We start from the raw sequence: 27520 nt of genomic DNA on the forward strand, positions 1-27520 counted from the left end.
ATGTCGTCGGGTGAACTATCAATTTGAGTTTTATAAAATATATGACGTTTCGAATTGGGCAATCAAATCATTAGGGAAAAAGAGTCAGCTGATTTTTCCTACATCAGGAATAAATGCATTTTGCATCTTTGTAATAGAAGAATGCGACATAAATTTTTATAAACTTGTCAACGGTAAAATTCCTACATTTTTCTCGATATAGAATCTAATTCCCCTTATTGCAAACATACATCAAGGATGATTTATTTTCATAGGCAAGTCGATGCAAAGTCTACTATCCGGTGGTATGATAATATATCATCTTGACTTTAATCCGGTTTAATACTACGGACAATTTCAGTCGAGTTATGTTCAAATCGGTCGCAGGTAACGTGAGGATAAATCAAGTCGCTGCTCGGTACGCCACCTGATTTCGCGGCTGCGTAAAAACGCAACAAACCCGTACCTATACCAGCGTGCAAAAAAAGTGAGAGATATATATCGGCTACCGGCCACGCTGCGTGACGCAACGAAATGTGAGAAAGCGCGAAACCAACACACGCACCTCGAGAGTGACGCGAAAGGCAAGCACGTGGTCGATTCTATCGGCGAAATACGAGGCGAAATAGAAAGGCACTGCGGAAGCGACGAGAGACACGCATTCAAATTATTGTGCTTTACGCTAATAAGGTGTAAAATTTATCGCAGCCAAAATAAAATTAACCGACTGTTGGCTGTCAGCGAATATAAAGCGAAAGAGAATTATTTCATTAGCGTCAAGATTAAAGGCAAAATTAAATAAATAAATAAAAATTGTGTCTGACGGTATTTTTAATGAAAAAATATAGCGAAAATTATGTTAAATTATTTTCCAAGCGGTGATGTAAAATCAAGTCACTCGAGACATTAAAGACGAAATGAAAGTGTAAACAGAACCGGTAGCCCGCCGTTGTATATCGTACAACGCAAATATTTCTCTTTACCGCGCGCGACCTTGTTTACTTTTCTAAGGTTGTGAAGAAATTCGCGATCTCCGAGATGCCGGGTTATCGCGCGCGATTTCGATCGGCGGTTGCGTTTCCCAAACGATTCGACCGTTAGGCAAGATACGAGGATACACAGGGGATTGAAAATACCGCATTCTTTCCCTCGATCCTCGAGCCAAGGACAGTCGGTAAATTACAGTTTCGAGCAGTCCTTCGCCCGGTAAAACCAACAGCGCGACCAAACGGTCTATCGAGAACGAGAAAGAAAAAGGTCAGCATCACATTGTGAGCGAAATTCAATCCTCTACCGACGGCTGCGCGAACAAAGGAGAGGTCTGCCTTTCAAGCAAGCGACGCGGGGGACCGTTCGTCGGCTTCGGGGTCCGGAAAAGCCGGTATTCCCTGCTCCGTTTTAGAGCGTCTACCTGCGTACTCTCGAGAGGGAGAAAACACACATGTATACGGAATGTCGTGTATAAAAATAATACACATAGCCGAAGGTTTCAAAAGGTATACTTGTGCGCGCGCGTTCTGCGTTACCTGCGCTCAAATAAAAATTCAGGACGCCTGCGGCTTTACGTTATTTCAAATATAACGATAATAGAGAAAAAGATAGAGACAGAGAGAAGGACCCACGAAAAAAATTGCGGAACTTTCGTTGGAAATATATATTGGAAGAGAAAGTGGAATATTAATCTCTCGTTTATTTGATTTTATATATGCATAAACTACACATTCTCCTCTCTCCTGTTTTCTACGTAATACATTCTATATATTAGTCAATCAAATAAATGTGTAGGAATTTAATTTATTATATTTTTAAATTTTCTTTTCTTAGGAAAATAATAAAATTCATTTTAAATATTTAATTTATTATATTTTTTAATTTTCTTTTCTTAGGAAAATAATAAAATTCATTTTAAATATTTAGTTTATTTTCTTCTTTAATTTTCTTTTCTTAGGAAAATAATAAAATTCATTTTAAATTTTTATTATATTATTGCCGATAAATTAGCACAATTCTTGGCATGCGATGAATGTTAGTGTATTTATGTATGTGACTATATCTAAATATAAACACGTTTCAAAATACGATAATAAATTTCCTCATTTTTATCTACTTCCATTCTTCGAAATTCCACACATAATACCTTAACGAGTCGACAAAGCATACTTAAAATTCCGAATGAAGGCTATTTTAACTTCAAAGCAAATGACACTGGAATGTTTTTCCACGATAAAAACATGTCTTTAACAATAAAGTAATTTCATGCTATCTGTCGAACAAATCGAATTTTCAGCTATTGTTGCAACCATTCATTTTTTCTAGGAAAAAGAAAACATTCCAAGGTTATCATTTATACCTAAGACTAGGCTAATCCCGGATAATAATCTTAGAACGTTACTTATCGTGAAACATTATTCATATTTAATTATCGTATGCGATTAGTAGCAGCCAGGACACGCGGCTGTTTAACTTTCACTGGATAACGTGACGCGCAGCGTCTGTTAAACGACAACGCGTCTCTCTCGCCGTTAAATCGAAGAGCATTTCCCCAGTTTCACATTCGTTTTCGTTAATACTCGAGCCATGCGCCGTCGACAATCAAGGCGTCCCTCCGAAATCGAGCTAGCCAGTAAGAATAACGCCGTCTCGCTCTTTCTCACGCTCCCTCTCATCCTTTCCCTTTCTCTTTATATATACACTCCCTATCTTTATCTCTCTCTCTTTCTTTCATCGATCTATCTCTATCGCCGTTCGTTTACGGCACCAAGGCGAACATAACCTACAATATTGTAATTTCGGCTATGGGGAACAAGGATTCGCTGGAAGAGAGAGACAACGAACGGAGCCAGCGATACGCTCAAGGACATTTATATCGTCGGACCGCTTTCGGCGATTTCGTTGGCGCGACGAAGAAACAGCGAGAATCGAAAGGAAAAGGGAAAAAAGGAAGAGCAGGCTCTCCGGCAGACTAGACACGAACGGCGGATCGATGAAAGTCGTGCCACGCATCGCGTCGTGCGATTCAAGGAAAGTCACATGTTTAAAGCTGCGTAAAAAAGAAGTTGAAGAACATGACTACCGATTCCTCGCGAGGGAAAACGACGAGGGAGAACGGAATTAAAGTAGGATGATTAACGCGCGCGAATGCGAGTGGGCTCGAGCGTTACTTGAGAGTGTCGGCCGCTCGTCTGGCGATCACCGGGAGAAAGGAGCAGCGGTAAAGGGCACTCTTCCCGCCACTCGGTCCGATTGTTTCGCGACGAATCGCGACGCGAGCTCGACGCCGACGGATAGCGTGGTCCGTCGACCCGGCGCCTCCTATCGAACCGACGCTCTCGGGAGCTTTTCCTCGTCGCGAACGAGAACAGGGGCGTAAGAACGCGGCGAGTACGAACGTTGGCTCATTTTCGGAGCGTCGAGCGGGGAAAACGAGAAAGGGAGACGCGCGTACGTCGGATTATTTTCGTCCGTCAAGAGTAAAGAAACGTAAAGAAACTTACAGGGTAGTACATCCCTTGGGGAGGAAGGAAAAACGCCCCAGAGCCCCACAGTTTGAGGCCGTTTTGCTCCACCGTTGTGCAAGAAAACAAATCCGTCACTCCGTACCGCCGCCTCCCCCACCTCCGCCTCCACCGCCGCCTCTCTTCTAAGCCGCCTGTTTGTGCTCTTCCTCTCTGCGGGCGCTCCTATCTCTCCTTCTTTCCTGCGTTTTAGGCACACTACTATGACGCGGTGTCCGTCGCGGCGTCTCGTCCCTGCGTCGCCCGAGATGTTGAGGCACAAACGACGAGATCGACACGACAACGACGCACGTCCCCTCGACTCCTCGACTTCCGCACTCACCGAAACGAGGTAGACACACACGCGATTATACACACGCACGCGCACGTACGAATGGACCCACGCACCGGATTAAGCAGCAGGAATCGACGGATTCGCGGCCGAATCGAGAACGGAACGACGACGTTGTACTGTGGTACGCCCGCCCGCTGTTTTTCCGTCACCCTCTCTCTCTCTATCTTTCTCGCGCGACGCTCTCTGTCCACGATATCGCTCCCCTCACGATCGCTCCGCGTTTTTGTCTCTATCTGCCGACTTTACGACTCTCGATCTCTCCACGACCGTCACTGTACGTGGTCCCGACGTGACTAACAACGATCCCGCTATCAACCGGCGCCATTGACCACTAGCGACGCCACCAGGCACGCCGCCGCCAGCGCCGCCTCGCGGTCGCCCTCGCGTACTATCGCGGGCTCGAGCTCGATCAGAGCGCACGTATTTGGGCGCATGTGTGCGTGTACATGTATACGTACGCGCGGTTAATCAAAGCCCGTGAGACTGTGCGACGCGATTGACTCGGGATTTACACTTGACGTTTCGGCAAACACATCCTCTTATTTATACATGCGCGCGTATACCAACGTCTTTATTCGCTGAGATACGGCTACCGTCTTGCAAAGAGTATTTTGTCACTATATTCGATACTATCCATGCATACACGCTTCTGTGTATTTATGAGTTTTTCTCAATATAATCTTAGTTGAAAAATAAAATTAGTCGCTTCCTCAAATATCCTCTTTTTCGTTTATGAAAGATATGTTATAATTTTTTTCACGGATATTCTTATATATTATAATTTATTATATTTATTTATATTATTATTTATTATAATTTGTATATTAATATATTATAATTTATATATTATAATTTATATATTATAATTTATGTGACTTTATGATTGTATAGCTCGTTAAACTTTGTACTTAATATTTCTTTGCAGCAAAAAACAAGAATGTTAAGTCTTTTTTTAATGCACGCAATCAATCTAAAATCGTTTGAAGGAAAGACGTTCGTCGATACGAGAAGGGATAATCGGTTGCTCGTTTACTTTTTCACGATTTTCTTGAAGCGAAGCAATTACACAGGATTACGAAATCGTTCATCGCTCGTTATTCGCGTCTCGTATCGCGTGCTCATTATTGCTTTTTTATTGCCATTCGTATGAATGATACTCTTTCCCACCGTCTTTCTCGATAAGCACGCTTGCAACATGTCCTTTTCGCTCACCCGTGATCTTAATCAACGCGCTCCGAAATACATTTCAACGTGAAGAAAAAAGAAAAAAAAATACCGCATCGATTGATTAATCCATATTTCGCTCGCGCGATGAGTACGCGTTCCCTTATAACACAAGCCTCTTCTCGTATAATCTCTGTGGATTATCTACCTAATGGAATTTCAAAATCTTATCAATTCTTCTCCCCAGCGATTTAAACTTTGTAGGAGATATTTATCTTCGCTTCCCACAAGACTGTCAAAGATAATTAGTTATCCGACATATGTATGTCTACCTGTACCACGTGACATACTTTTGAGAAAATTTTGCTTTTATGCATATATAAATTACTACTTGAAGATTCTTTTGATCTTTCGATAAATGTTGAAGATTACAATATATTCTTCTTTTATATAATAAATCATATCAAAAGACAAATACACAGTAAAAAAATGTTAAAATTTTCTTGTGTTACCACGTTTTGATTAGTACTTCAATGTAAAATTAACATACAACCTGTGTTATTATTTTTATAACGTTTTCATGTCTTACATTTATATCACCTTCATAATTTATAACACTTTGTATATGTCTCTTAGAAATGGAATATTATTTTGAGTATTTTTAACAATCATTTTAAACAACCAACACATCTCAAAGTCAATTTTAACATTCTAAGAAAAGTTAAAGTGAATCTTCAAATAATCTTGAACTTTGACATACAAAAATAATCAAATTTACTAAAATCAAATGTTTCTATTACAAATAATTTAAGTTAAAATATATAATTACTATTATATGTTAATGTCCTCAACATTTCTCACGAGTTATTATAACTATTTTTTCATGTAATTTTTAATTAATTTGTATGTTATTTTTACATTACACTTAAAGTCACCAACAAAAATAAATGTAAAATATTATGTCAATTATTTAACATTTTTAGTTCGTCAATAAGTAACATACGACGAATGAGTTATTTTAATTTAAAATTTAGAGTGGACTTTTTGGGACACGTGAAAAATGTTATAATAAACATTTTATTTTTTACCGTGTATGCGTAAAAAAAACAGCAAAATTCATGAAATATTGTATCGTATTTTTTGAAAAGCCATTAACTCTTTAGGTAGGCTGGCTTGTACATACTTCGAGCTTCCGAATGATAAGTTATCGATCGCGGTCTGTAATTATGACGGCGCTGACAAGACTGAGTTACATCGTCGTCTCGAGGCGGTAGACTATTATTTCGGTCCCGTCGCGCGTTCGCCGCATTCGTCCGGGTCAATAAAGTCAACGAAAGTTCGCGCAAGTGGAACCAGACTGACGAGAGGACGCGCGGCAAAAGTTGGACGGAAGAGCTGTCGGAGAGGAAGTTGCGGGAGACACAACGAAATCCCGTTCAATTTATCCCTCTGGAACCCGGCCAGGGATGGTCAGGGATGGTCAGGGATGGGAGAGAGAAATAATGTGAAAGGCGCGATATCGCGATGGTCCAGTCGCTGGCAATTACAATTTATAACCCTGGGGATGGGACGCGGAGCGGGCGGGGGGGGGAGGGGGAGGGAGGGAGGGATGCCGGGATTTTTCTCGCCGAAATGCGCGCATCCGTTGTTATCAACGCAAATCCGCAAAATCTCGTAATACTGACAAATAGACGCCCGCTGTCGAAACTTGTTTAAAGGGTCTCCCCGCTTCGTTATAGTTTATCGCGAATCCATCGTCGCGCTGCCTCGTTATTCTGCGTTAACACCTTTCCCGATAACGAGCGAGGACGAAGGAATAAGGGAAAGTATAAACGTAAACGAACCGTCTGCCGAGTAGTTGCGTACGCAAGAAGTAGGAAGTGTTTCGTCGCTTATGGATCGCTTCGCATATATGTATATATATAACTAGTGCTATATATTATATATATATATATACACACATACACCGACAATCAACCTGCGGGGCGATCCACAGGGGACGCAACCCCTCTTCGGATCACCATAGAAACCAAGAGATGGGACGAGGGTGCAAAAGCTATAGTGCTTAGAATAACGCGCCAGAACGCCCTCCAGATGGAAAGGGATTCTCGTTGTATTCTCGTCGTCGACGCTGGAAATATAGAGATATATCCTTATCCACAGAATATATTCACGGCGCATTTACCATCGATGACTATAAAGCATATCGCGCGCGCGATATCGAAGGAAATATCAAATAAATGCAGTTCACCATAACGTCGAGTGATGAGCCAATGTCGACTGGAGTTCGTGCTATCTCAGGAAAGAGATATAGAAAAAGAGATCGATGAAAAAGTTTGCAGATGTTATGAGAGAAAAAAATTACAGAAAACTGCAAATATTGTTATCCTCAATATTTCAAAGAGGACAACTATAAACAAAAAATCTCTCTCTCTCTCTCTTTACACAACCTGGTCTTGAATCGATATAGCAAATTATTCTCTGATTAATTCGCCATGTGAACAAGTATCATTAACCTTTTGTCTACAAGAGGACAAATATTTAGACATGTATAATAATGAACCAAAGGTCTGATCGCCAGTCAATCAATCGGGGAATCCTTGCTCGTTACATGCATGCACTTTTCGTGTTTAGTTTCCTCGAGGAGGCGGCGCACGCGATATCGAATCAGGTAACGGGTACCGTCGTAAAATCCACTTTTTTCTTCCCGCGAACTCGGCTGCCGCTGCAGTTTCAAGTGCACTCGGGGTGGCCGCGCGCGCGCGTATTTTTAGAACCCTCTACGCGTGGACGTGCGTTGCAGCTGGAACGCACATGCGCGCGCTCCCGACGACGCCATTCAGAGTCCTGGTATGCCGGCACCTTCTCTCTCGTCGGCGGTTTACACGGTCCTGACACTATAAATGTTTTACGCCCGACCTCACGGACGAAAACGCGGGGCGACGCGAGAGGGGGTCCCGAGGGGGAAGAATGAGGGCGGGCGGGAGAGATCGAGAAGGATAAATTTATCGGGTCTTGAGGGGAGGGAATGAAAGGGGCGAGCGACAAAGTATCGTGCGGGATGCAGGAGCGAAGCATTATGGATATATGGGCCGAGGGATTCACGCTCTCGCTCGTTATATTGGAGGGTAAAACGCGGCATTAGTCGCCGGAGATAATTATCCGCGCGATGATAATATAATATGGACGACGCGAACAATGTCGCATCTAACGATTAACATAATAGAAATTCTGGCAGCGGGGTCGTGCGTGAATCACGGATAAATCTAATAATTAAATGACGCTGCATCTAGACGGTCTAATGAATATTTGATTAACGGCCTGATTACACGATCTACAGCTTATAAGTGTATCGATAATGTATTATTGGTATCCAGATATTATATCTCTTATTAACTGTTAATAACAATTTTACTCCGATTTTATGATAACATTTATTTCATATAGAAAAAGAGAGAGAGAGAGAAATCTTTCGCGTGAATATAAGTTATATTTCTTACTAAGTTACACACATAAGTATCTATAACAATTAACATAATCAGATTTTGATGTCAATAAAGAATGTAAGAGGAAGGAGTTTTCTGAATTAAAATTCAAAATAAGATTTACACGAAAAAAATTCAATCAAGCTATAGCATAGCTATGCGAAATAAATGAAATAAATCGATAAATGAAATAAATCGATAAAATGAAATAAAATGAAATAAAATATTTCAAAGGAAAAAAAGTCGATAAATGCGCCGTAAAAAAACTAAGCTATTTCTTAAGAAAATCAGCTTATTCGATTTCATAAAATATTTCCTTATAAAGAAGAAACAAAAGGTTTGTCGTCGCATATCAATCGTTATATCGCGATGACATCTCGGTTTATAGGTCATCTTCGATTTCCGAATACTTTTCTCTTGTTTTTTTTTTTTACGATATATCGGCCTGCGGATTTCGAAGGCGGTGGAGAGGAACGGAGTCCCGTAAGCCACTGTCAAGCGACAGAAGGGTGACACGAAGAGGATCCGATCGGGTAAAAAGATACGATGAATCGCTCGTCGCTCGGGATTTCGCGAGGATCGTTCCAACTCTTCGTCCGGATTTATCCTTTCTATATCCCTTAATTCCAACGAAGGACGATTCCTTTAAGCATCGATATCACCGTTCTAATGGAGGAAAATAAAAGAACACTTTGCCGTTTATAGAGAGAGAAAATACCGTTCTATCCGAGTCATTATCGATTTCGAAGAACCCAGATTCAATGTTCGCAAATAAATAAATCTGTTACTAAAATTAAAAAAAAAAGGTCACGCGAGTTAATCGAATAAATCGAGGCGGTCGCGCGATATATTCTTGTATCAGCGATATGGTTTAAAGAAACATCTCCGAAGCAAATTGAAGATGCAAAGACAAATTGCTGACTAATGTATGAGCACGCTAACTATAAATAGTTTAGATTTATCGGCCAATTTATGTTATTCGATATTACGATAGAGAGAGAGAGCAGTGTCGTTTTCCTAAGGATCTTACATCCTATGTACCTTCTTTAGTAACTGCCTACACTCGAGTCGAGGGAGAATCTCAAAGAGGCGTTTCCATGACGACTACGAGAGCGAACGGTGTTGAGAATCTACCGGCGAGTATAGCGACTCCTGCTAACATCGCGATAATCTCGCTTGACACGTGGAAAGCGGATTTAAAACTTCCGTCCCATTACGATTGTGCGATGCGAATCGAAAAGAAAGAAAAAAACCATCGGAATCTCTCCACTTTTACGTCAACTATCTCGTGGAATTTAATTTCCTACATTGTGTCTCGTCCCATTATAATAGAAGCGTGTTATACAACATGCAAGTGACATTTATCATAAACTAAAATAAACAAGTTCAAAGCTTCTATAATGAGAAATGTCACTGCCGTATTGCGTAACATGATTCAACCGATGCTGCCGCACTGTACGCGAATTTGCTCGCCCGATCAATAACGCAGCCGACCGACAAACTGTTGGTTAGCCTCTAATCGATATTGATCAACAATGATAACGAACTATCACTAATCGACGTGTACCCTGTTGCGCTCTCATGTGTCGCGCGAAAGAATTGCAAAATTGATTTGCGAAATAATTCGACGAATTTAGACAACTGAAAGAGTACTTTCTAAAAGTGAATCAGTGTATTATCACTGAAAAACAGTAAATAGTTACAGATTACAGCAGTTATACAGCACTGTAAATCAGTGATATTTTATTGAAAGAATTAGTTAATAATTTTGACTGTTTCAATCAATAATATTAAACAATTCATCTCTCTATCCATTTCATATAAAATTAAAAATTTTATTTATATTTACTAAATATTTATTATATTAAGAATTTTATTTTACTTGTATTACATGCATATTGAACTTGTTTTTAAATAAATAACGAATGAATAATTTTTGAGTCGCCAGACATTTATTTGTCCGATTTATGAAATCGATTTAATATCTGAAGCCCCTCTATTAAGATTGTATCAGAATTAAATCGAATATTTCTAATTTTATCTATCGCTCTTTGCAAACTTTATATAATTCTTATGACTAAAACTTAAATACGAGAGAGATAGCGATAAACGAACGAACTAGCAATACTGATTTTACAGTGGAATTTACTGGTTTTACAGTGAATTTTACTTTAACTGACCATAATCAGTGAGATAAAATAACAAAAAATAAAGATAAAATAAAATAACAAAAAATAAAGATAAGATAAAATAACAAAAAATATATTCTCAGTGAAATCTTATTTTACTGTTTAAATTAGTGATTTTTTCACTGATTCACCTTTAGAGAGTACGATCTGTATTATTTCCTATATTTGCGTCCAAGTACAAGACTTTACGAGGCGTAAAATTCCAAACTCCGAGCATCGCGAAATCTTTTTTAGAGGCTCTCAGCAAAATTACGCTCGCTCAACAAAATCTCGCCCGTTAACGATTTAGCTGTCATTGTCCACGCGCAACGCGTGTGTTTTTTTACAAGATTGGTCACGTAATTGTGGCGAGAGAGTTTTTCTTCCTTAATGGCCCGTTAGTTTAAAAGATACGCGGTATTACGACTTTAAAAGCTCCTTGAAAACTCGTAAACGTCTTGAGAATTCAATCCGCGATCGTCGAACGGCAGGTATTTCAGCCAAGGAATACCGTTCATTAATCGCCGATAACTGAGGCAATTTAATCGAAACGAAATCGTTCAGTGGAATATTTCCGAAGAAAATCTTGCAAGATTTTGTGTTCCTTCTGTCTCCTTCCTTCAAAAATACTATAAATATATTTAAGATTCTCGGAAATATATTTCGGAGAATCTAAAGTTAGACTCGTTGAAAAGTAGTGTCACGCGGATACCATGTTTCACACCTGTAATATCTTATCCGCGTGTCTGTGATGCAGCGAGCGAAGAGTGCCAAGGTTGCGACAGTGCGAATAATTAATTTTCGTGTAAGAGGTCTAAAATCCGCGTTCGATGAGATACGGTTCTTTATTTAATTCAAATTCCCATGCGACTCAAAAGAGCAAAATAGAAATGCACTATGGTATGTGTGTTAATATTTCCAATGCAGCACGCAACGTTCACTACGATATTTATATATGTATAAATCGAATTACATGACGTTGAGAAAAAAAATAATTTTTTTAAATCTCAAGTTTCTTTAAATATATAATAAAAATAAGATGAAATTTATGTATGTGTCACACGAAAGAGTTCATTCACACTTTACTATTTGAACAGCTGTTTCGATGAACTACGTTGTCTGAATTTTCCGCAAAGACAATGTGCGCTCAATCTTGTCAGCGAAATACGCACGAAACGCGCTTAAATATCTACTTAAACCTTTTCAAGTTTTTTCAAAGTTAGTTTACGTGATTTTACAACTGTTTCCGATATATCATGACGACCTTAGGGCTGCATACAGCGGCCGGATTAACGAGGACAGCTCGACGGTAGCGAACACGCGATGCACGCCACGAACGTTTTATCTCGCAAGGGGCGGACACGCTCGCGTTCTTTTTCCTCTTAAAACACATATTGTGCGGTAAAATATGGTAGCGCGCGTTCGCGAAAGCGTGCAGCTTTTACCCGTACTCCAGAATTCGAAATATAATGATAATTTCGCGGGTAAAACAAGTTGTGATAAAGCGCGTTGGAAAAAAAACATATTGAATGCAGAAAATATTTCTCTTTGCGTATGTAATATTTTAAATAATTTTAATCGGATTAAATTAGATTAGGTAACAAAGTATAATTATAACACGGTAAGATGGTAGAAATCGGGCATATGGCACGTTTGTCATGCTTAAAAGTACCAACAAACCATAAAGTTCCCCTGAACTCACCGCTAATTATATATGCTTTAATCCTCTTAAGAAAGCTATTTGATAAAGAATAAACTGATGAAAATAAAGAGAAATTATTGGTATTAAAATGAACGAGTTAATTTTGTCGAATAAATTTTCTTTCTACTTATTTTTATTATAGTTTTCAAATAATATAAGAGACATACTACCTAAAATATGCTAATTATTTGCTTGATTAAAAATAGCGAGTAATGCGAGTTTAACTTTTTGCAAATAGCGAGCAAGTGCAATGACTCTGACGAATTGACTCTGCTAAGGTCAAATGTTTCTTAGACGCAGCTACAAAATAAAATCCATGAAAACAACGATAAAAAGAACAGAGCGGAAATTCCGAGCCGGTCTACTTTCGAAAAGCGAGAAATAAGAAAAGTAACAAATTTATCTCAACCAGCTACGAATCGAGAGTTCCGGTTAAGTCTTTTTGTCGAAAGAAATAATTATCACTGAACTTAAAAAAATATATTGCAAAAAATATTTCATGTATATATATTTTTTCATTTTACAACTTTATTTTTAAATTATAATTAATTTTTGCAACTTTTTATCCAAATTTCATGTTTGTAAAACTTTGATCCAGAATTAATTTTAAGTTTCTTGGTAATCAAGTTTATTTGTCCCTTTTAGAAGCATACACATAGAGTTAATGAAGTACAAATAGACTACATCTGATACTGAATCAACATCTCGATAAGCTGAACGTAAATCTTAAGTTATTATCTGCTACCCCAAAATATATCTATGCTATTAAGAGAATTAAAATATTTCACAATTTATACAAGTCACATTTTTTTACATTTACGATAGTAAACCGTGGATAGAAGCCAAAATTGGACGGATTTTTAACAATTTTTAACAAACTTATCCGGGACCCGCATTAACGGCGAAACCGATGCCATTAATTGTGTGGCAATGCTTAAACTATTAAGAATGACACAAATTCTTCTTTAATATAAATCTTTATTTTCTTTTGAAACGCAATATACTATATTTTTTCCATGTTACTTTATCTCCATTTTTCTTTATTTTCTTCAATTATTTTTCTTAGGAAAAAGGAAAATTATATTGAAGGTATTTGATTACAGGTCTCAAGCCTTTTATATCGGATTCGTTTGATTAACGCATCTATTGCGTTAAAAAATATAGGGAATGTTAAAAATTAACAAATTATAAATTCGTCTGAGGGAGAATATTTAGCTCTCATCTTGCGTGATATATATGTTCTCCGGATAAATCTCTCAATTTTGTATGAAAGTCAAAAATCGATCAGATTTCATGAAAGCTTCTCATGCTTCTATTTCCGATCTGCGCCCAGATTAGGAAGAGAGCTAAACACAGCGTCATATTTAAACACATCTGCGCGCATTGGATTTCTCTCGCATAAACGATGGAAAGATAAAGTCCAAGAAATCACGTCAAGAGGATGTTCTTTCAAGTCTCAAGTTAGAAACGAGGCGAGAAACGCGGAGGATATTTACATAAAGAGTGATTTCAAGGTGTGTGACAGGTCTCGAGTTTCGATAAGCGCATAATTAGCATGATACTAATTATCCCCACGTGCGGCCTATCATATATCAAAGCAGATCGTGTGCTTCCTAAACATTTTTCTCGATAGATATGAATCTCCTTCCCCGGCACGGATAGTACACGTCTAATTCGATTTACAAGAATACAAAAATAATCTAATCTTGATATGCTATTTGTACCAATTTTGCAACGTGATATATTATTCATACTACAAATTTTAATTTAGTTTTCCTTTAACAAATTGATTCGACGAACATATTTTTAATCGGATTTAATTACGGCGACATACTATTGAAATTTAAAGATTTCACAGACAGATAAAATTTCATTTTTTATTAAATTTAAAGCAGATTTTACTTTAACGAAAATTTCATATCGACCGTATTATCAAGATGGTCGATATCAATTGAAAAATTGCAATATTGAAAGATCTGAAAACTTTATAATGAAAATGAAACGCGACGGAATGTTTAATTGACACATTTTGCCAATATTAACCTGTTATTGACACACGTTATAATTATAAAGCTAAATGTCGCACGCTATCGCATTGCATAATTCAATGGTGTTATTATTGAACGAGGGAGGTGGGAAAATGTGCTCGCGTTGCGAGCCAGAGATTGTCCTGTAATCCTGCTTTCGCTGAACAAGCGAATTCGATTCTTTCGCTCTCTCGCGGTTCTTTGATAAGAGTAATTATTTTCAGGCGGACGACGCGAGCGAGCGGATCCTGCGGGAAACGCGAAAACATCCCCTTTCGGCGGCGGAGAGAGGATCGGATTACAGGGCTGTATCCTGGCACGGATTCAATTTTCCAGCTAAATATACGCGCCGCGTATATTTGGCGAATCGGTCGGTTGTTTCAATCTGAGCTCTACCACGCCTCGGCAACGCTATGGAGTCCCGGGAGCTAAAATCAATTGCGCGCGCCAGGAAGAGAGGACAATCGCGGGTCTAACCGAAAATAGACGACGACAATCTCGATAGGAATCTTCGTCTTGCACGCGTAAATAAATCGATTGGAAAGCTTGCGCTTTTGTTTGAAAAATTTATCATCGCCCACCCAGAAAATCGAGTAAATAAAATGAGAACCGCTTTCCAATAAAATGAACTTTGGAAATATCAACACGTAACACATGTATTTACAACAAGAGAATTTCGAGATAAAAACTAATAAATCATATACAATGATTACAGGCAAATAAAAATTCACTCAATTGTTAAATATATTCATAGCAAGAGAATTCCAAGATGATAAAAAAAATAATTCGCATATAAAATGATCGCAGAAATATAAAAATTGGTCATTATGAGATTTTTTAAAATATTGTACACATTAAAATTATTTATCATTTGAAAATAAATGATATAATTTTGTGATTTTTGCAATATTGTCCAATATATTTGAAAAATAGAATTCTTCGGAAAAGAGAAATTTCAACTGCGATAATCATGATATTCTAAACGCGCTTTAAAAATATTCCGATAACAAAATAGATATTTTTCTTGTTGAATCATCTGAAACTATTTTCTTTAATTAAGTAATGGAACTTTCCATTACGCTTTCACAAATATTCCATATAAAAATAATCACATAAATTATTTCGTCAAATATCAATCAATCCTGTATTCGATGGATGCTATATTTATGTAAATCTATTCATGAAAAATTTACTCAATAAATCTAATAAGTCTAAAACGTATAACAATAAATACTTCAATTATTAAAAGTGAGAAATAGAAAATGAGTTCTCCAAGCTCATTAATAAAATTGACATATATAAATATACATATACATGTATAGTTATGAATGTAAAAATCCAGATCTTGGATAAGAGAGAATATCATTTTTAATAATAGAAATATAATTTCTGTCTATAAAATTGAAAAGTAGCTTTTAGATCAATTTTTTGAGATAATACATAATTATGCGTGCAACATCCCAAAATGTTTTTTCCCGAAAAATTTACGCAATTTTCTTTAATTGATAAAAAGAAAAAGGCTTTGGCATCGCCATATTTACGCGATTATTTCAGTCAGGATCAACCTGACATCTCTCTCTCTCTCCCGGACATTGCTCTCTCAATTTCAGTCGATAACGCGGTCGTGTTTTCGAGCGTATCATCTCGCGAGCGCGGAGTTACAACAACAAGCGATCGTTTCACCGTGCAATTTCCATTTGTTAGCACTCGCAGCTTCCACGCGACTGAATAATCTCAAACAAATAAACGGCTGCGTTGTTTCCAAAGGGCCGCAATTTCCAGCACAGTTACCTCGCTACATATAATTGTTCGCCGTCCAATGATAAATTTCAATAAAGTCAAAGCGTCGAATCAGAGTTGACGTTATACGAGAATATTTATTCATAATGCCAATTATTTTATAATTAATTATGTCATATGCATTTCGGAAAAGAGTCATCGACAGAGATGAAGGAAGTATGTTGCTGTATTTGTGCCAAGTTACAGGGATTCGCGTTATCGAGATAGCATTTACCGACAAAGCTATCGTACATCGGTCGAGTCGCGTTGCATTTTCAAAGCAAACGCCGGATGGCATTAGATGTCTACCAACTCGGTTTCGATTCAAGACAATATTCGAATTTTTACTCCAGCCATTTTAAAATATCGGACAGATATGACTATTTTTGCCAGTTAACTTTGAAATCATCCAAAGTAGAATATTAAATTTCGATGAAATATCAAATTTATATTTGATTCAGATTTGATAATAAAAATCGATATTAATCCAATATCGTAATATAAATATTGCTCATATATCTTTCCAAAATAACTTTAGATAACGATTCATGAGATGATAATTCAAGATTAATTTTCGAATAAATTTTTTACAGACCAGATAGACTAGATTAATTAATGGGCTCTATACCGATTTATATATTTTTATTTTTACGATATTTATTATCACAAAATATCAACTATTTACTTGGAAAAAAGCGTGAGACGATTTTAGAACATTATATATAATTGAAAGGATCCTTTCGAAATCGTATTATCAGACGTATTATTTAGTTAGAATTCATAAAATTATTTTGGCTCATCCGAAATAAATAGCGTGTACGATAAACATCGATGTGCTTCAAAAGACTGTATAAAAAATTGATCATCAAAGTCTTCTGGAGAGCTATCGCTCGCCATAATTTCAATTAACTTAATTAGTTGTACGCGATTCTATACTTCACGTAAAGTTCGCATAAGGTTTATTTTCGCGCGAACGTCACGTAGCTGCAAGTCGTCGAGAGAAACAAGTACGCGATAAAAGACAATTTATGCCGCACATACCCAAATCTCTCGATTCAGTTGCTCCCACTCGATATTCAGTTCGTAGCTGATCCTGATATTACGCCGAAAGATACTCCTGGACATCTCTAAATCGAACAATCTTCGGCTCAACGGGCCGAAACGACGTCGCGCTCTTTGCATCTTGCCAAACTGTTAAATAAACTTTCGAGATAATTTTTCGCGCGAATTTTGAAACGACGCGAGCGATGCCATCTGACGGGGGCGTCTGGTAACCGCGAGAGAAGCTAGCGAAGCGTGATCGGTATTGCAGAGAGCACCAGATAACAAATAAAATCTGGGTCGATGTTTCTTAGACCCAATTGCACCAATGTCATTTTGGCTTTAATAAGATTTAAATATATATCTGTCTTTATTTATTTAGAAAGAAAGATGGAAATACATATTTAAGTCTCGTTTATATCTAAAATAATGTTGATGCAACTTGACTTTATTCCTTTTGAATTGAGAAAAAAAATATGATTTACACTGCATGGCAAATATTGTCAAGTATTGAATTAAAATGATGAATAAGTATTTAAAGTAAATTGAAAGAAGAAAGATAATTAAGATATATAAGATTATTATATTATTAATTAGATAAGGGATGAAAAACAAGCTGCACTATTGATTACAGCTTTGATTTTAAAAACACGGATGGAAAAAGAATATACGAGCGTCATCTATAAATAAATATGTTACATGGTTCATAATTTAATATAGATTATTGATTTTTGTGTCGAGTATTTTTGCATATTTTCTTTCCTCCGCTTAATTTAGAAACTACGTAAAGGCCCCGTTGTATTCGAGTGTGAACCGATACACATTCGACAACGAAGAGAAGAAAGAGAAAGTCTAAATAAATATTTATTCCCTTACATTCGTGTGTGCAGTGTGTGTGTGTGTGTGTGTAACACGATATCCTGTTATTATTTCCGATAAAGTTCTATTAATACCATCACCGAGCTCTGTAATTACCTTCTTAATTACGTTTGACTAGTACACCTTTATATTTTCGATAGTGGATCCCTACGGTGTACGAAACGTCCGTTGTATTTACCCATTTTTCGCCCGAAGCTTTCATGTAACGCGATACTGAAACGAGACAAGCTTTGTGTAGTAAAAGCAAGCATAGGGTGTTTAAAAAATCGTGATAACTGAAAAAACTGAATATTTGTATCACCTCGAATTTTATATAAAAATAATAAAAATTATTTTCTCCTATAAACTTGTGTATCCCATATTCATGGTAAAATTCAGATACCTCAACTTTAAGCATCCTTCTTTAAAAATTCATCGATTGAATCGAAAAAAGATCGCCACATTTTTTCCGATACAAAATTAGGAACTCGTTTACCGGAGAGTCTATTAAAAGCCAGAATTTGTATCGTCACATCGTCGGTTCAATCTCCAATTATAAACAGAGTGTGAAAATCGAGCGGTTCGCGCTCTTTAGCCAATAATAACGAAGACTGCTCTTCGCTATCCGTCCGTTATTAATTCAGCCCGGTTGTACCAGAAAAGCAAATACTTTCGAATTATTCATAATCCCCGCAGCAGCCGCGAGAAGCGTAATGGATCCCGGTGAATAAAAGCTCTTACGATCCCGTTGATTCACCATCGGAACACCTGCGAGTGCTTGCTGCAAATTAAAATCATGCGAGAGAGACCGGAATCATTGCCGACGCGCAAATGCAACCTCGGAATTTCTCCATTACGGAGATTTCCGGAATCTGTAACGTACGACAGACACGGTCCCGTATGCAATTACCCGTTCTATTTCCGAACCAAATGCTACTTACATTGCTATTTTTACAATCGTGATAATCGTGGTATAATACGATTCACATTTTCCTATGTTTTAACGATAAATATAGATTACTTATAAAATACATGCTTTTATTTCTATCATCAAAGAAAGATACGTAGATACTTTATAAATAATTTTATTATCCTCTCGACTTTTGAAAACATAAGTGATTCTTTCATGAAGCATGAAAAGTAAATTATTACATAAAGCCTGTACGAAAGAGAGAATATTAATAATATTATCTAGTCCTCCCACTTCTAAATATTACATAGTTATTTTGTGTGGGTGGTATAATTTAAAATTATTGTAATATTTTCCCGAGGATGCGGCGCCACTTCTTCGTGATGATGTTACGTTCAATTAAAGTACATTAATTATTGTTGCATATAACTGACGTATATAACGCACGACGCCCACGATACTCGTGCATATTGCTTTGTGCGAAAATTTAAATTTTCGTATATGAAAAGGAAGCCGCACCGACGACAAATATAGAATAGAGAGACGACGTTCCTGTGCGCGCCTCCTGTAACTGACATTCCGTCTCCTTTCGCCAAAGGGCTAATTTGCAAGGCAAGAGATTTAATTAGCGTGAGCGCAAAGACGGCTACTCCAAGCCTAATATTATGTAATATGGCTCTTTTTTAATCGCCTGTTTAATTTAGTGTACGGCATTTGATTTAATTACTTATTTCTTGTATCCATAAAAGATTTTTTTTTCCTATATCTAAACATCTTTTAGATTTAAAAAGATCTTCCATCTACTTCGCGGAATAATACGACACCTTTAGATAATCAGTTTCACCTTCGAGAGATGCGATTATGCACTCACGATCCGTTTTTGAGGTTTCATTGTGTACGTATAATTTACATTGATGATACCGTTATGCAATAAATTCTACGAGGATTGATTCACGTTCATAATTAACGTAACACATCGCGGCTTTGCATAAGCGACATTATCATGGAACGATATGAACGGAATCTTAATTACAATGATATTAAATAAGCGTGTGAAACACGCAAATGTATGAAAAAATATATTATTTACGAGATATCGATTTTTTATTTTTATTATTCTCGATGAAATATTATTCATCGCGGGTTTCACTAAAACAAATATAATTCGCAATTATAACAAAATATTTCCTTTGCGATTCTCGCGCTTTTTGAGAAACGTATTTGCTCTTGTATTTCTCATCTTTATTCCATTCTTATCTTTACTCTATTTTCCGTCCAATATTCGTCTACATCTGCAAGATTATTAAAACATTTACCATTAAAAGGAAAATTTCCCTCCGTAAGATTATTAAAGCATTTCCCGTTGATGTAATCCCTCCCACATTTCCAGGATGCGTATGTGGGATTTTCGTCGAGCACTTTGCGCTTTTCCCGTGACTGGCTTTTCACGCGACTTGTCCTCTTTTCTTTCAGACACATGTGCGTGTACACATACTCTATTCTGTATCTTTTTTTTTCTTTTTCTCTCTCTCTCTCTTTTTCTCTCTTGCGTCCGCAGGAATACTTCGGATATCCTCGATTCTAATTCAATCGCACGATTTTCCCAGGAAATCCTCCTCTCGAAATGGCTTTGCCCAATATCGTCTCCTCGTCTCATGATCTCGCGAATCTCTCTTTCTCTCTCTCTCTTTCTTTCTCGTACTTGCCCTCTCGTGCCTCGGGTGCGTTTTCAATTCCAACCTCAGGGCTGTATTCGCCGGACTGCTGCTGGGCGATAAGATTTAGGGCGTTTCAACGAGAAAGGAAACGAACTGCAGGAGCTGTGAGTTGGGTTCCCTCTGGTTTCGCGAGAATTTAGAAATTCGTATAAAATGAGATATAAAAGAGTTGAGTAAAAGCACAAACTTAATGCAACGCGGTCGCCGGAGCTGCCGGAAACGCAGAATTTATTTTTCAACCTCGCACGCAATTATACTTTCTTACTACAAAAACTTCTGCTTTCATTACAACGTTGTTACCTGGCTATAACATACCTATTTCATAAATTATAAGAGAAGAGTTCGTCATATTTTCAAGATGTAATAATATTTCATATTAGATTTTTTTATAACTATACCACATAATAATTGGTCGAATTATATATTACAGTAGTTGTAAAATGAAAATCATGTATGAGTGATACATATTTTTCGCATAAAAAAAGTGTCAACTTAATCCTACCTTTTAATCCTACTCGCACTAAAAATCGCGAGGATCCGGCAGGATCTGCGTCTCATCCACGAGAAGTACTCACGTTTGCGCTGCCACGTAGCTTTGAAAGTTATTTCCGTGAGTGCCTACTCCGTATATTTCCTATGTCTACAACACGAGATTTGTAGAATTTTTCAAATTTCAAATTTCTTCATAATGATTCTACATCCCATATTCGCACAATAAAAATTGTATTTTAGTAATCATAGAAATAGTATAAATAAATCTTTCATTAATTATTTTGAATATAAAGTATTATTTTCCCAAATTAACTAAAAATTTAGAAAACTTATAAATTTTTCCTTAGTATATATTTTTTCTATTTGACCCAAGAGATTTTTATACCACATTAGAATGTATGAAAGTCATGTAATTAGTGTCAACCCTTTTATATTCAAACAAAGAGAGAAGGAGCCTTTCGCCATGTAATATTGCTGAAACTTTTACATGCGTTCCTTTCTTTATTTTACAAAGTTTGTACTATGTGCCCGCCAGAAGTACGTAAAACTGAAACAACTTCAACGACAATTCGCCCGACAAAAACTTCACTTCGAAATGTTCACTTAATTTCTGACCTCAAATTCAACACGAGAAAATTAAAATTCTTTTCCATAAAAGTGCCGTCTAATTACAAATTCTTTATGATAAAAACGGAGAAACGTGCAAAAACCTTCCTTCATTTTTCTTCATAAATTTCCGTTTCTTATATTTTGCCGCATTTAATTCGACGATTTTATGTATCAATATTTAATTAATCTAATGCAAAATAAAATAATTAATTATAACTTTCGTACGGTTTGCATAAAATTTATTTATATCGTCAAGAAAGATAAGATGACGTAAAGTAATAATACATTGTTGTAAAGATTAAAATAATATGATAGCACAGAACAACCGATTCCAGTGAGTAATATTCAATCGAGTAAAGATTTACGTAATACTTGTTTTCTTCGCAATTTTGCTTTCAATTTGCACTTTGAAAAACTTTATTTTTTCCCGCTCCGTCATCGAAAGAAAAATCACGAGAGAAAAATCGCCAACTGTTAGTGTATTTCAACGCGCGTGCTGCTTATGTTACTGTCAAGTTTAAGGTCAAGCAAAGAACGCCATTTTCCGACAGTGGTCCTGCGACGGACATAAGAGGATTAAGCCTGTTTTCTTCCCGCCGGATTTGGCGCATCAGCTGCTTTCTCCTCGACCACTTTCCATTTATTCCGTTTCCTTTTATGTGATCGTTAATACAATTATAGCCCAAATTTTTATCCACTTGTCATTGCGGCTTTAGAAACGCGCTTCATTTTCGAACAGAAAATCAAATTTCGAAAAATCGATAAAATGAATTAAGTTTTTATTTAAATTTTTGTTCATATAAAAACATTACGACGAATATTTTGAAACCAGAAAAATATATTTTAGCCGTTTGATATTCGGGCAACTGCTATCTCGAATGATGTTTCTACCGTATTGATGCATTTTTACAGGAAAAAAATAGTCTTTTGTTCAGTTTACTTTTAACAATATCAATCAGATATTATTTCCAAATGGTTGATTCATTTATACAAAAACGAAATCCTTCTCTTACGTGTACACAATGCGTGTTTTAGATTGATTGATTTTTCATTTTGCAATCACAAATTTTTTTATAAATTTAAAATTAATTTCTTTTAATTATAATATAAACAGTAATTTTGGTGCTATAAAATAAAAATAGAAGAGCTTTTGATGCTCTGATTTAATTAACGTTACTTGCTAAAAGCTACGAGTACATTTCTCAAATGATAAATCTCTCATTATCCGTTTACACGTAAGAACCTATCCTGCGTTGAATCTCAGACATTAGTCTTGCGGCACGTTCGCGACCTAATTAAATATTTATAGGATATATATATATATATATATATATATATATATATATATATAACCCATCGATTTTTTATACGTGTTCAATCTTAGTCTACCGCATTATACCGGGTATTCTTATATCATTCTGAACATAAAGGATAAAATCAGATTAAAGTTCTCGCGTGGCGATCCACGGAAAAATCGATATACAAACTCTGTAATGAGAAAATGTTCTCTAAACTCATCTCAGAATCAAGTCGGATTAAACGCGCAAGAGATTAAAAATTATACTCAAGTACTCTCAAGTACTCTTACATCGACGCTCAGAAGAACCTTGCATCAACTATCTTATCTCTTTAAAAATCACTGAAAGATGTTCACATTAAATGTAATATTAAATTGCATAATTTTTAAATTTTGCCTTAGTTTCTAGTTTCACAATAGAAACTTGTATGCACGAATTTTAATAATTTTAAAATTATATAATTGCTATATAAAATAAATATTATTGTCTACGATAAATTTTCACGAAAACTATTCTTCACATTTGCAACAAAATTGATATTCCACTTAAGATGCATTAAATAATAATTTTTAATATAATATATCTCCATGTTCACAATTTTCGTCCTAATTTTTAGTACATTCTATGATAATAATCTTAATCATAAAATAATATTTTATGAAAAATCGTTGGCTACTTACAATATGTCCTATTCGGTGGGGCGTTTTGGCGCGATAGTTTGACCTACAACACATAAAAAAATCTTAAATGTAGTTTCTATTATATGAATAAAATGATTTAAAAATAGTCCTTACTTACTGATTAAATTTACCTTTATAAATATTTAATTAGACGACCATATATTTAAAGGGACGTTGTTTTTCTTGATAAGAAAATCGCAATATATAAAATAAAGGAGAAACGACAAAATGTACTTCAAATTCACTTTAAATATTGTATTACGCATTCTTGAAGCGCGATATTCGCTTTAATTTGCATAACTGAGACGTCCGACTTCATACCAGCTTCCGGAATAATAGCGCCGTACGCCAATTTTCCCACGCGGAGAATTTAGATTAAATTCGGAGAACACGCTTATAACTTCATCCAGCTGGAGTTAGCATCATTGGCAACAGAAAGATACATCGCATATCGTCTTTTTGACAGTTGATCGATTGACCGACGGATGAAAGACTCCCGCGCCATTCAATAATAAAGCGCTCGAAAGCCCGACGAGAGCCGAGGGATTTTACGAGGCAAATCTGCAAGAGTACGGTCTCAAAATGGAAATCGCGAATACGCGGATTGACTCGGAAATTGCTGCGTAAGAATTTTCATTGCACTTTCTGGCGTTCTCCTTCGTTATCGCCCACCAACCACGTTCTCGTTCCACGAGACGTCCATTCTCCCGCGAAACCGCGAGAGAAAGTAATTAAAGCGCCGCTTTTATCCGCCGCCTCGACTCTCACGTGCCACGTGAGAATGCAGTTTTCGTTGCAGTTGTGAATCGAGGCGAAATGCAGTTAGAGCTGTGTCGTACGTGCCGCGCGATTTTCCGCGAGTCCGTTCGGTCGCGTTTGCGCGAGTTAATTACGGCCTCCCCCCCTCCGTCCCTCCTCCCGTCCACGGATATAACGCCGCAACGAAAATAACCGACGGGCGGTTTTCGCCGACGGAAAATGTTGCGGCTTGTGTTTACGGTAACGTAACGCGCGCCCGTGTTGGAATCAAAATTATTATTTTCTAAACGCGCGGTGTACGAGCGAATGTCCGCCCGCGCCGTGCTAGGTAAATGTCACTTTTGCGTTTCGCGTGACGCGTTTTTTCGCTCTCGGCGACGACGTTGTTGCGCAAACTTACGTAACGGTAATTACATTCCGCATGACGGCAGAATGGAGGTGAGAATTACGTTACACTCACTTGATACACGTGTGTAACATTTTTTTAATAAAAGTAAAATTAAAAAAAAAGGTATATATTTATTGATCACAGATGGATGCAATTTTGATACTGATAAAAATTATAAAGCCGCCACTTGTCGCTGGAGAAATGCACTCTGGAAGTCCACGCGTTTCTTTTCTTCGCGTCCGATTGTGAAATTTGCGCGAGTTCTATAATTACAGGACCTAAGTCAATAGCCGAAAGAATGGCAAACGAGCGGGAAGAGGTCGGATCAATCAATCGTCCGACGTTGAATGTATAGCGCAATAAATTTCATCTCTCGAATTTCGGGGTTACGTGTGCGCAATCGGGTGCAACTGCAGGCGGAACTGCAACTGCAAACCTACTGTAATTGGAAGAGCTGTAGGGTGTGCGCTTTATATATATGTGTGTGTAAATACATACACACACGTTTTATATATATATATATATATATTGAAGTTATCGCGTATGAGAAGGACTAGTGATCGAAATCGAAAACCTCGGGGCGCTGTCGAATTAGGCGCGTCGACATGCACACTCTAATCGAATTGCCACACTTACAACTGCGTTAGAAACTTTTAATCACGCATAAATTGGTTCTCATAAAATCGAAACGCTTTTGCCGCAAGTCATTGATAATTCCGATATTTCTTCCCACGCATCAACTGCAATGACTATGCGTTATATAATAAAATTACAATTCCGTAATAGTAGTAGCTAATTTGGGCTTCTACAATTGCAATTTTATATTAACGCGTAATATATCGTAATTTGATAGATTTTTATCAGTCGCAAATTGAATGAGTTATGGCGTTTCGTGATCAGGTATCGAGTAAAATGTAATTATAAATTTTATGGATAATTTCAGTTCTGCGTCTATTTGTGGACAATTAAAATTAAAATTAATATACGAAATAATTTCGATTGTATTAACAGTATGAATTGCACATATAGACGTAATGTGAAATGAAAATTCAACAGTTGTCAATAATGAATTTGCCAAAAATTAAAAACCTAATAATTACACGATTAAATAATTAAAATTACGCGATAAAATAATTTAATTTGTAACAATTTTTAAACATATTTATGGCTAAAATTATATTAATTTTTATAATAAATGAAAATTTTAATCGTATAGAAAAATAAAATACCTGCAGAACTTTACGATATGACCTTAATTATCTAATTTAATAAATCATTTATATTATTCATAATCAAATGTATAAGTCTATTTTAATATAATATGTATGTAATTCACATATAAGTTGAAAGTTAATGTAAGTCGAGAGCAATTTATCTTGCTTAAATTTAATCTCGATACTTAATCTCATACTTTTTCCCTTTGAAATTCTCACTTATAAAACAAAAGTACTCGACAATATTGATGCTCAGAAATGAAATACAAAATATTGTAAAAATTAAACATGTCGCTTAAAATTTATCATTTTCTCAAAAGGAAAAGAAAACTTTCGATTTAAAAAAACTTTTGTTTATCAAATCACGTTATGTGCGATTTTTGCTAACGACTTTACGGTGAGTTCGCAGATTTCATTTCCGAGTGTGCCGTAATCCTAGAAACTTTTCAAATTAAATTTCTAAATTACGCTTGATCTAGTGAAGAGCGCTTTCTCTCTCTTTCTCTCCTTCTCTCTCTTTCCGGCCTCGCTTACTCCCTTTCTTTATTTTTCAAACAGGCGAGAAAGTCCTGAGAGTTTGACGAGCATTTACCGAGTTTCGTTCGTGAATTCTCCGCTCAACTTCCGGAAGTTTTGGTCGAGAATCCCATGGCGGAAATAATGAATCGCTTTGCGCTATGATAATAAATGCGGCCTTGATAAATCGTAACATCTGCCACTAAATTTGTAGTATGATATAATGAAAATGTGCTTAAATGCTAAAGCCTTTCCTCTTGCTCGTTATCAGGATTAATAAACTCAATTTTAAAGTATCATAAATAGAAGAGACCTTCTCTGCAATTTCATCATAACTTTAACCAGAGATTGCTGAAACTTTAAAAACAAACTGTGTATATTTTTTTAATTTTCATAAAACATACACAGATAGTGCACATTATAAACATCTCGCACATGTTTTTCCAATTGTACATTTTCTTACAAAGATTTAATAAATTGTTACAGTTCTTCATAATTCTATCTCTTATTCAATCCTACAAATATCTTTAAAAATAATTCTGAAATCTCTTGCTAAAGCTAATACTTCACTTAAAATTAAATCAATCTTAAAAATGTCGTCAATTTTAGCAATAATAATTTGCTAATAGACATTCTTAAAATTCATGTCAAGATATATGCAAAAATGTAATATCTTCAGAGAAATTGTCAGGGAAATGATGTGTTATACTAATTTCTTCGATACTTTGGAATCTTACAATCACCAGTGATATTGCGTCAAACATAAGGCGCTAAACAAACTCGCAAAGGTTTAATGTATCGGTCCAGAAAACTGAGCTGGCTAACAATGTCACGAGAGAACGGCTGAAAAATTTAAATGAGAAGAGGAGTAAAACCGGAAGGTA

General features: G+C 36.5%; 1 protein-coding gene across 5 annotated transcripts in view; it reads right to left on the bottom strand.

Annotated features, from left to right (window-relative positions):
- LOC145976969 (RNA binding protein fox-1 homolog 2) overlaps positions 1-27520 on the bottom strand; it is a 252944-nt gene that overhangs the window by 134501 nt on the left and 90923 nt on the right. For 4 of the 5 annotated variants that reach the window (XM_083108556.1, XM_083108554.1, XM_083108552.1 and 1 more), the window contains one exon: positions 23760-23802. Coding sequence is in view for 2 of the 5 variants with exons in the window: in XM_083108552.1 (XP_082964678.1) it covers positions 23760-23802 (43 nt within the window). In the remaining 3 variants the exon portion in view is untranslated. Of the gene's footprint in view, positions 1-3473; positions 4145-23759; positions 23803-27520 lie in introns of those variants that run through there. The other variant, XM_083108553.1, reaches the window with a different exon arrangement.

Source organism: Camponotus vicinus, unplaced genomic scaffold (assembly GCF_025532165.1).
Source record: "Camponotus vicinus isolate PSW18456_S1 unplaced genomic scaffold, iyCamVici1.0 SCAF_9, whole genome shotgun sequence".
NCBI classification, from domain to species: Eukaryota; Metazoa; Arthropoda; class Insecta; order Hymenoptera; family Formicidae; genus Camponotus; species Camponotus vicinus.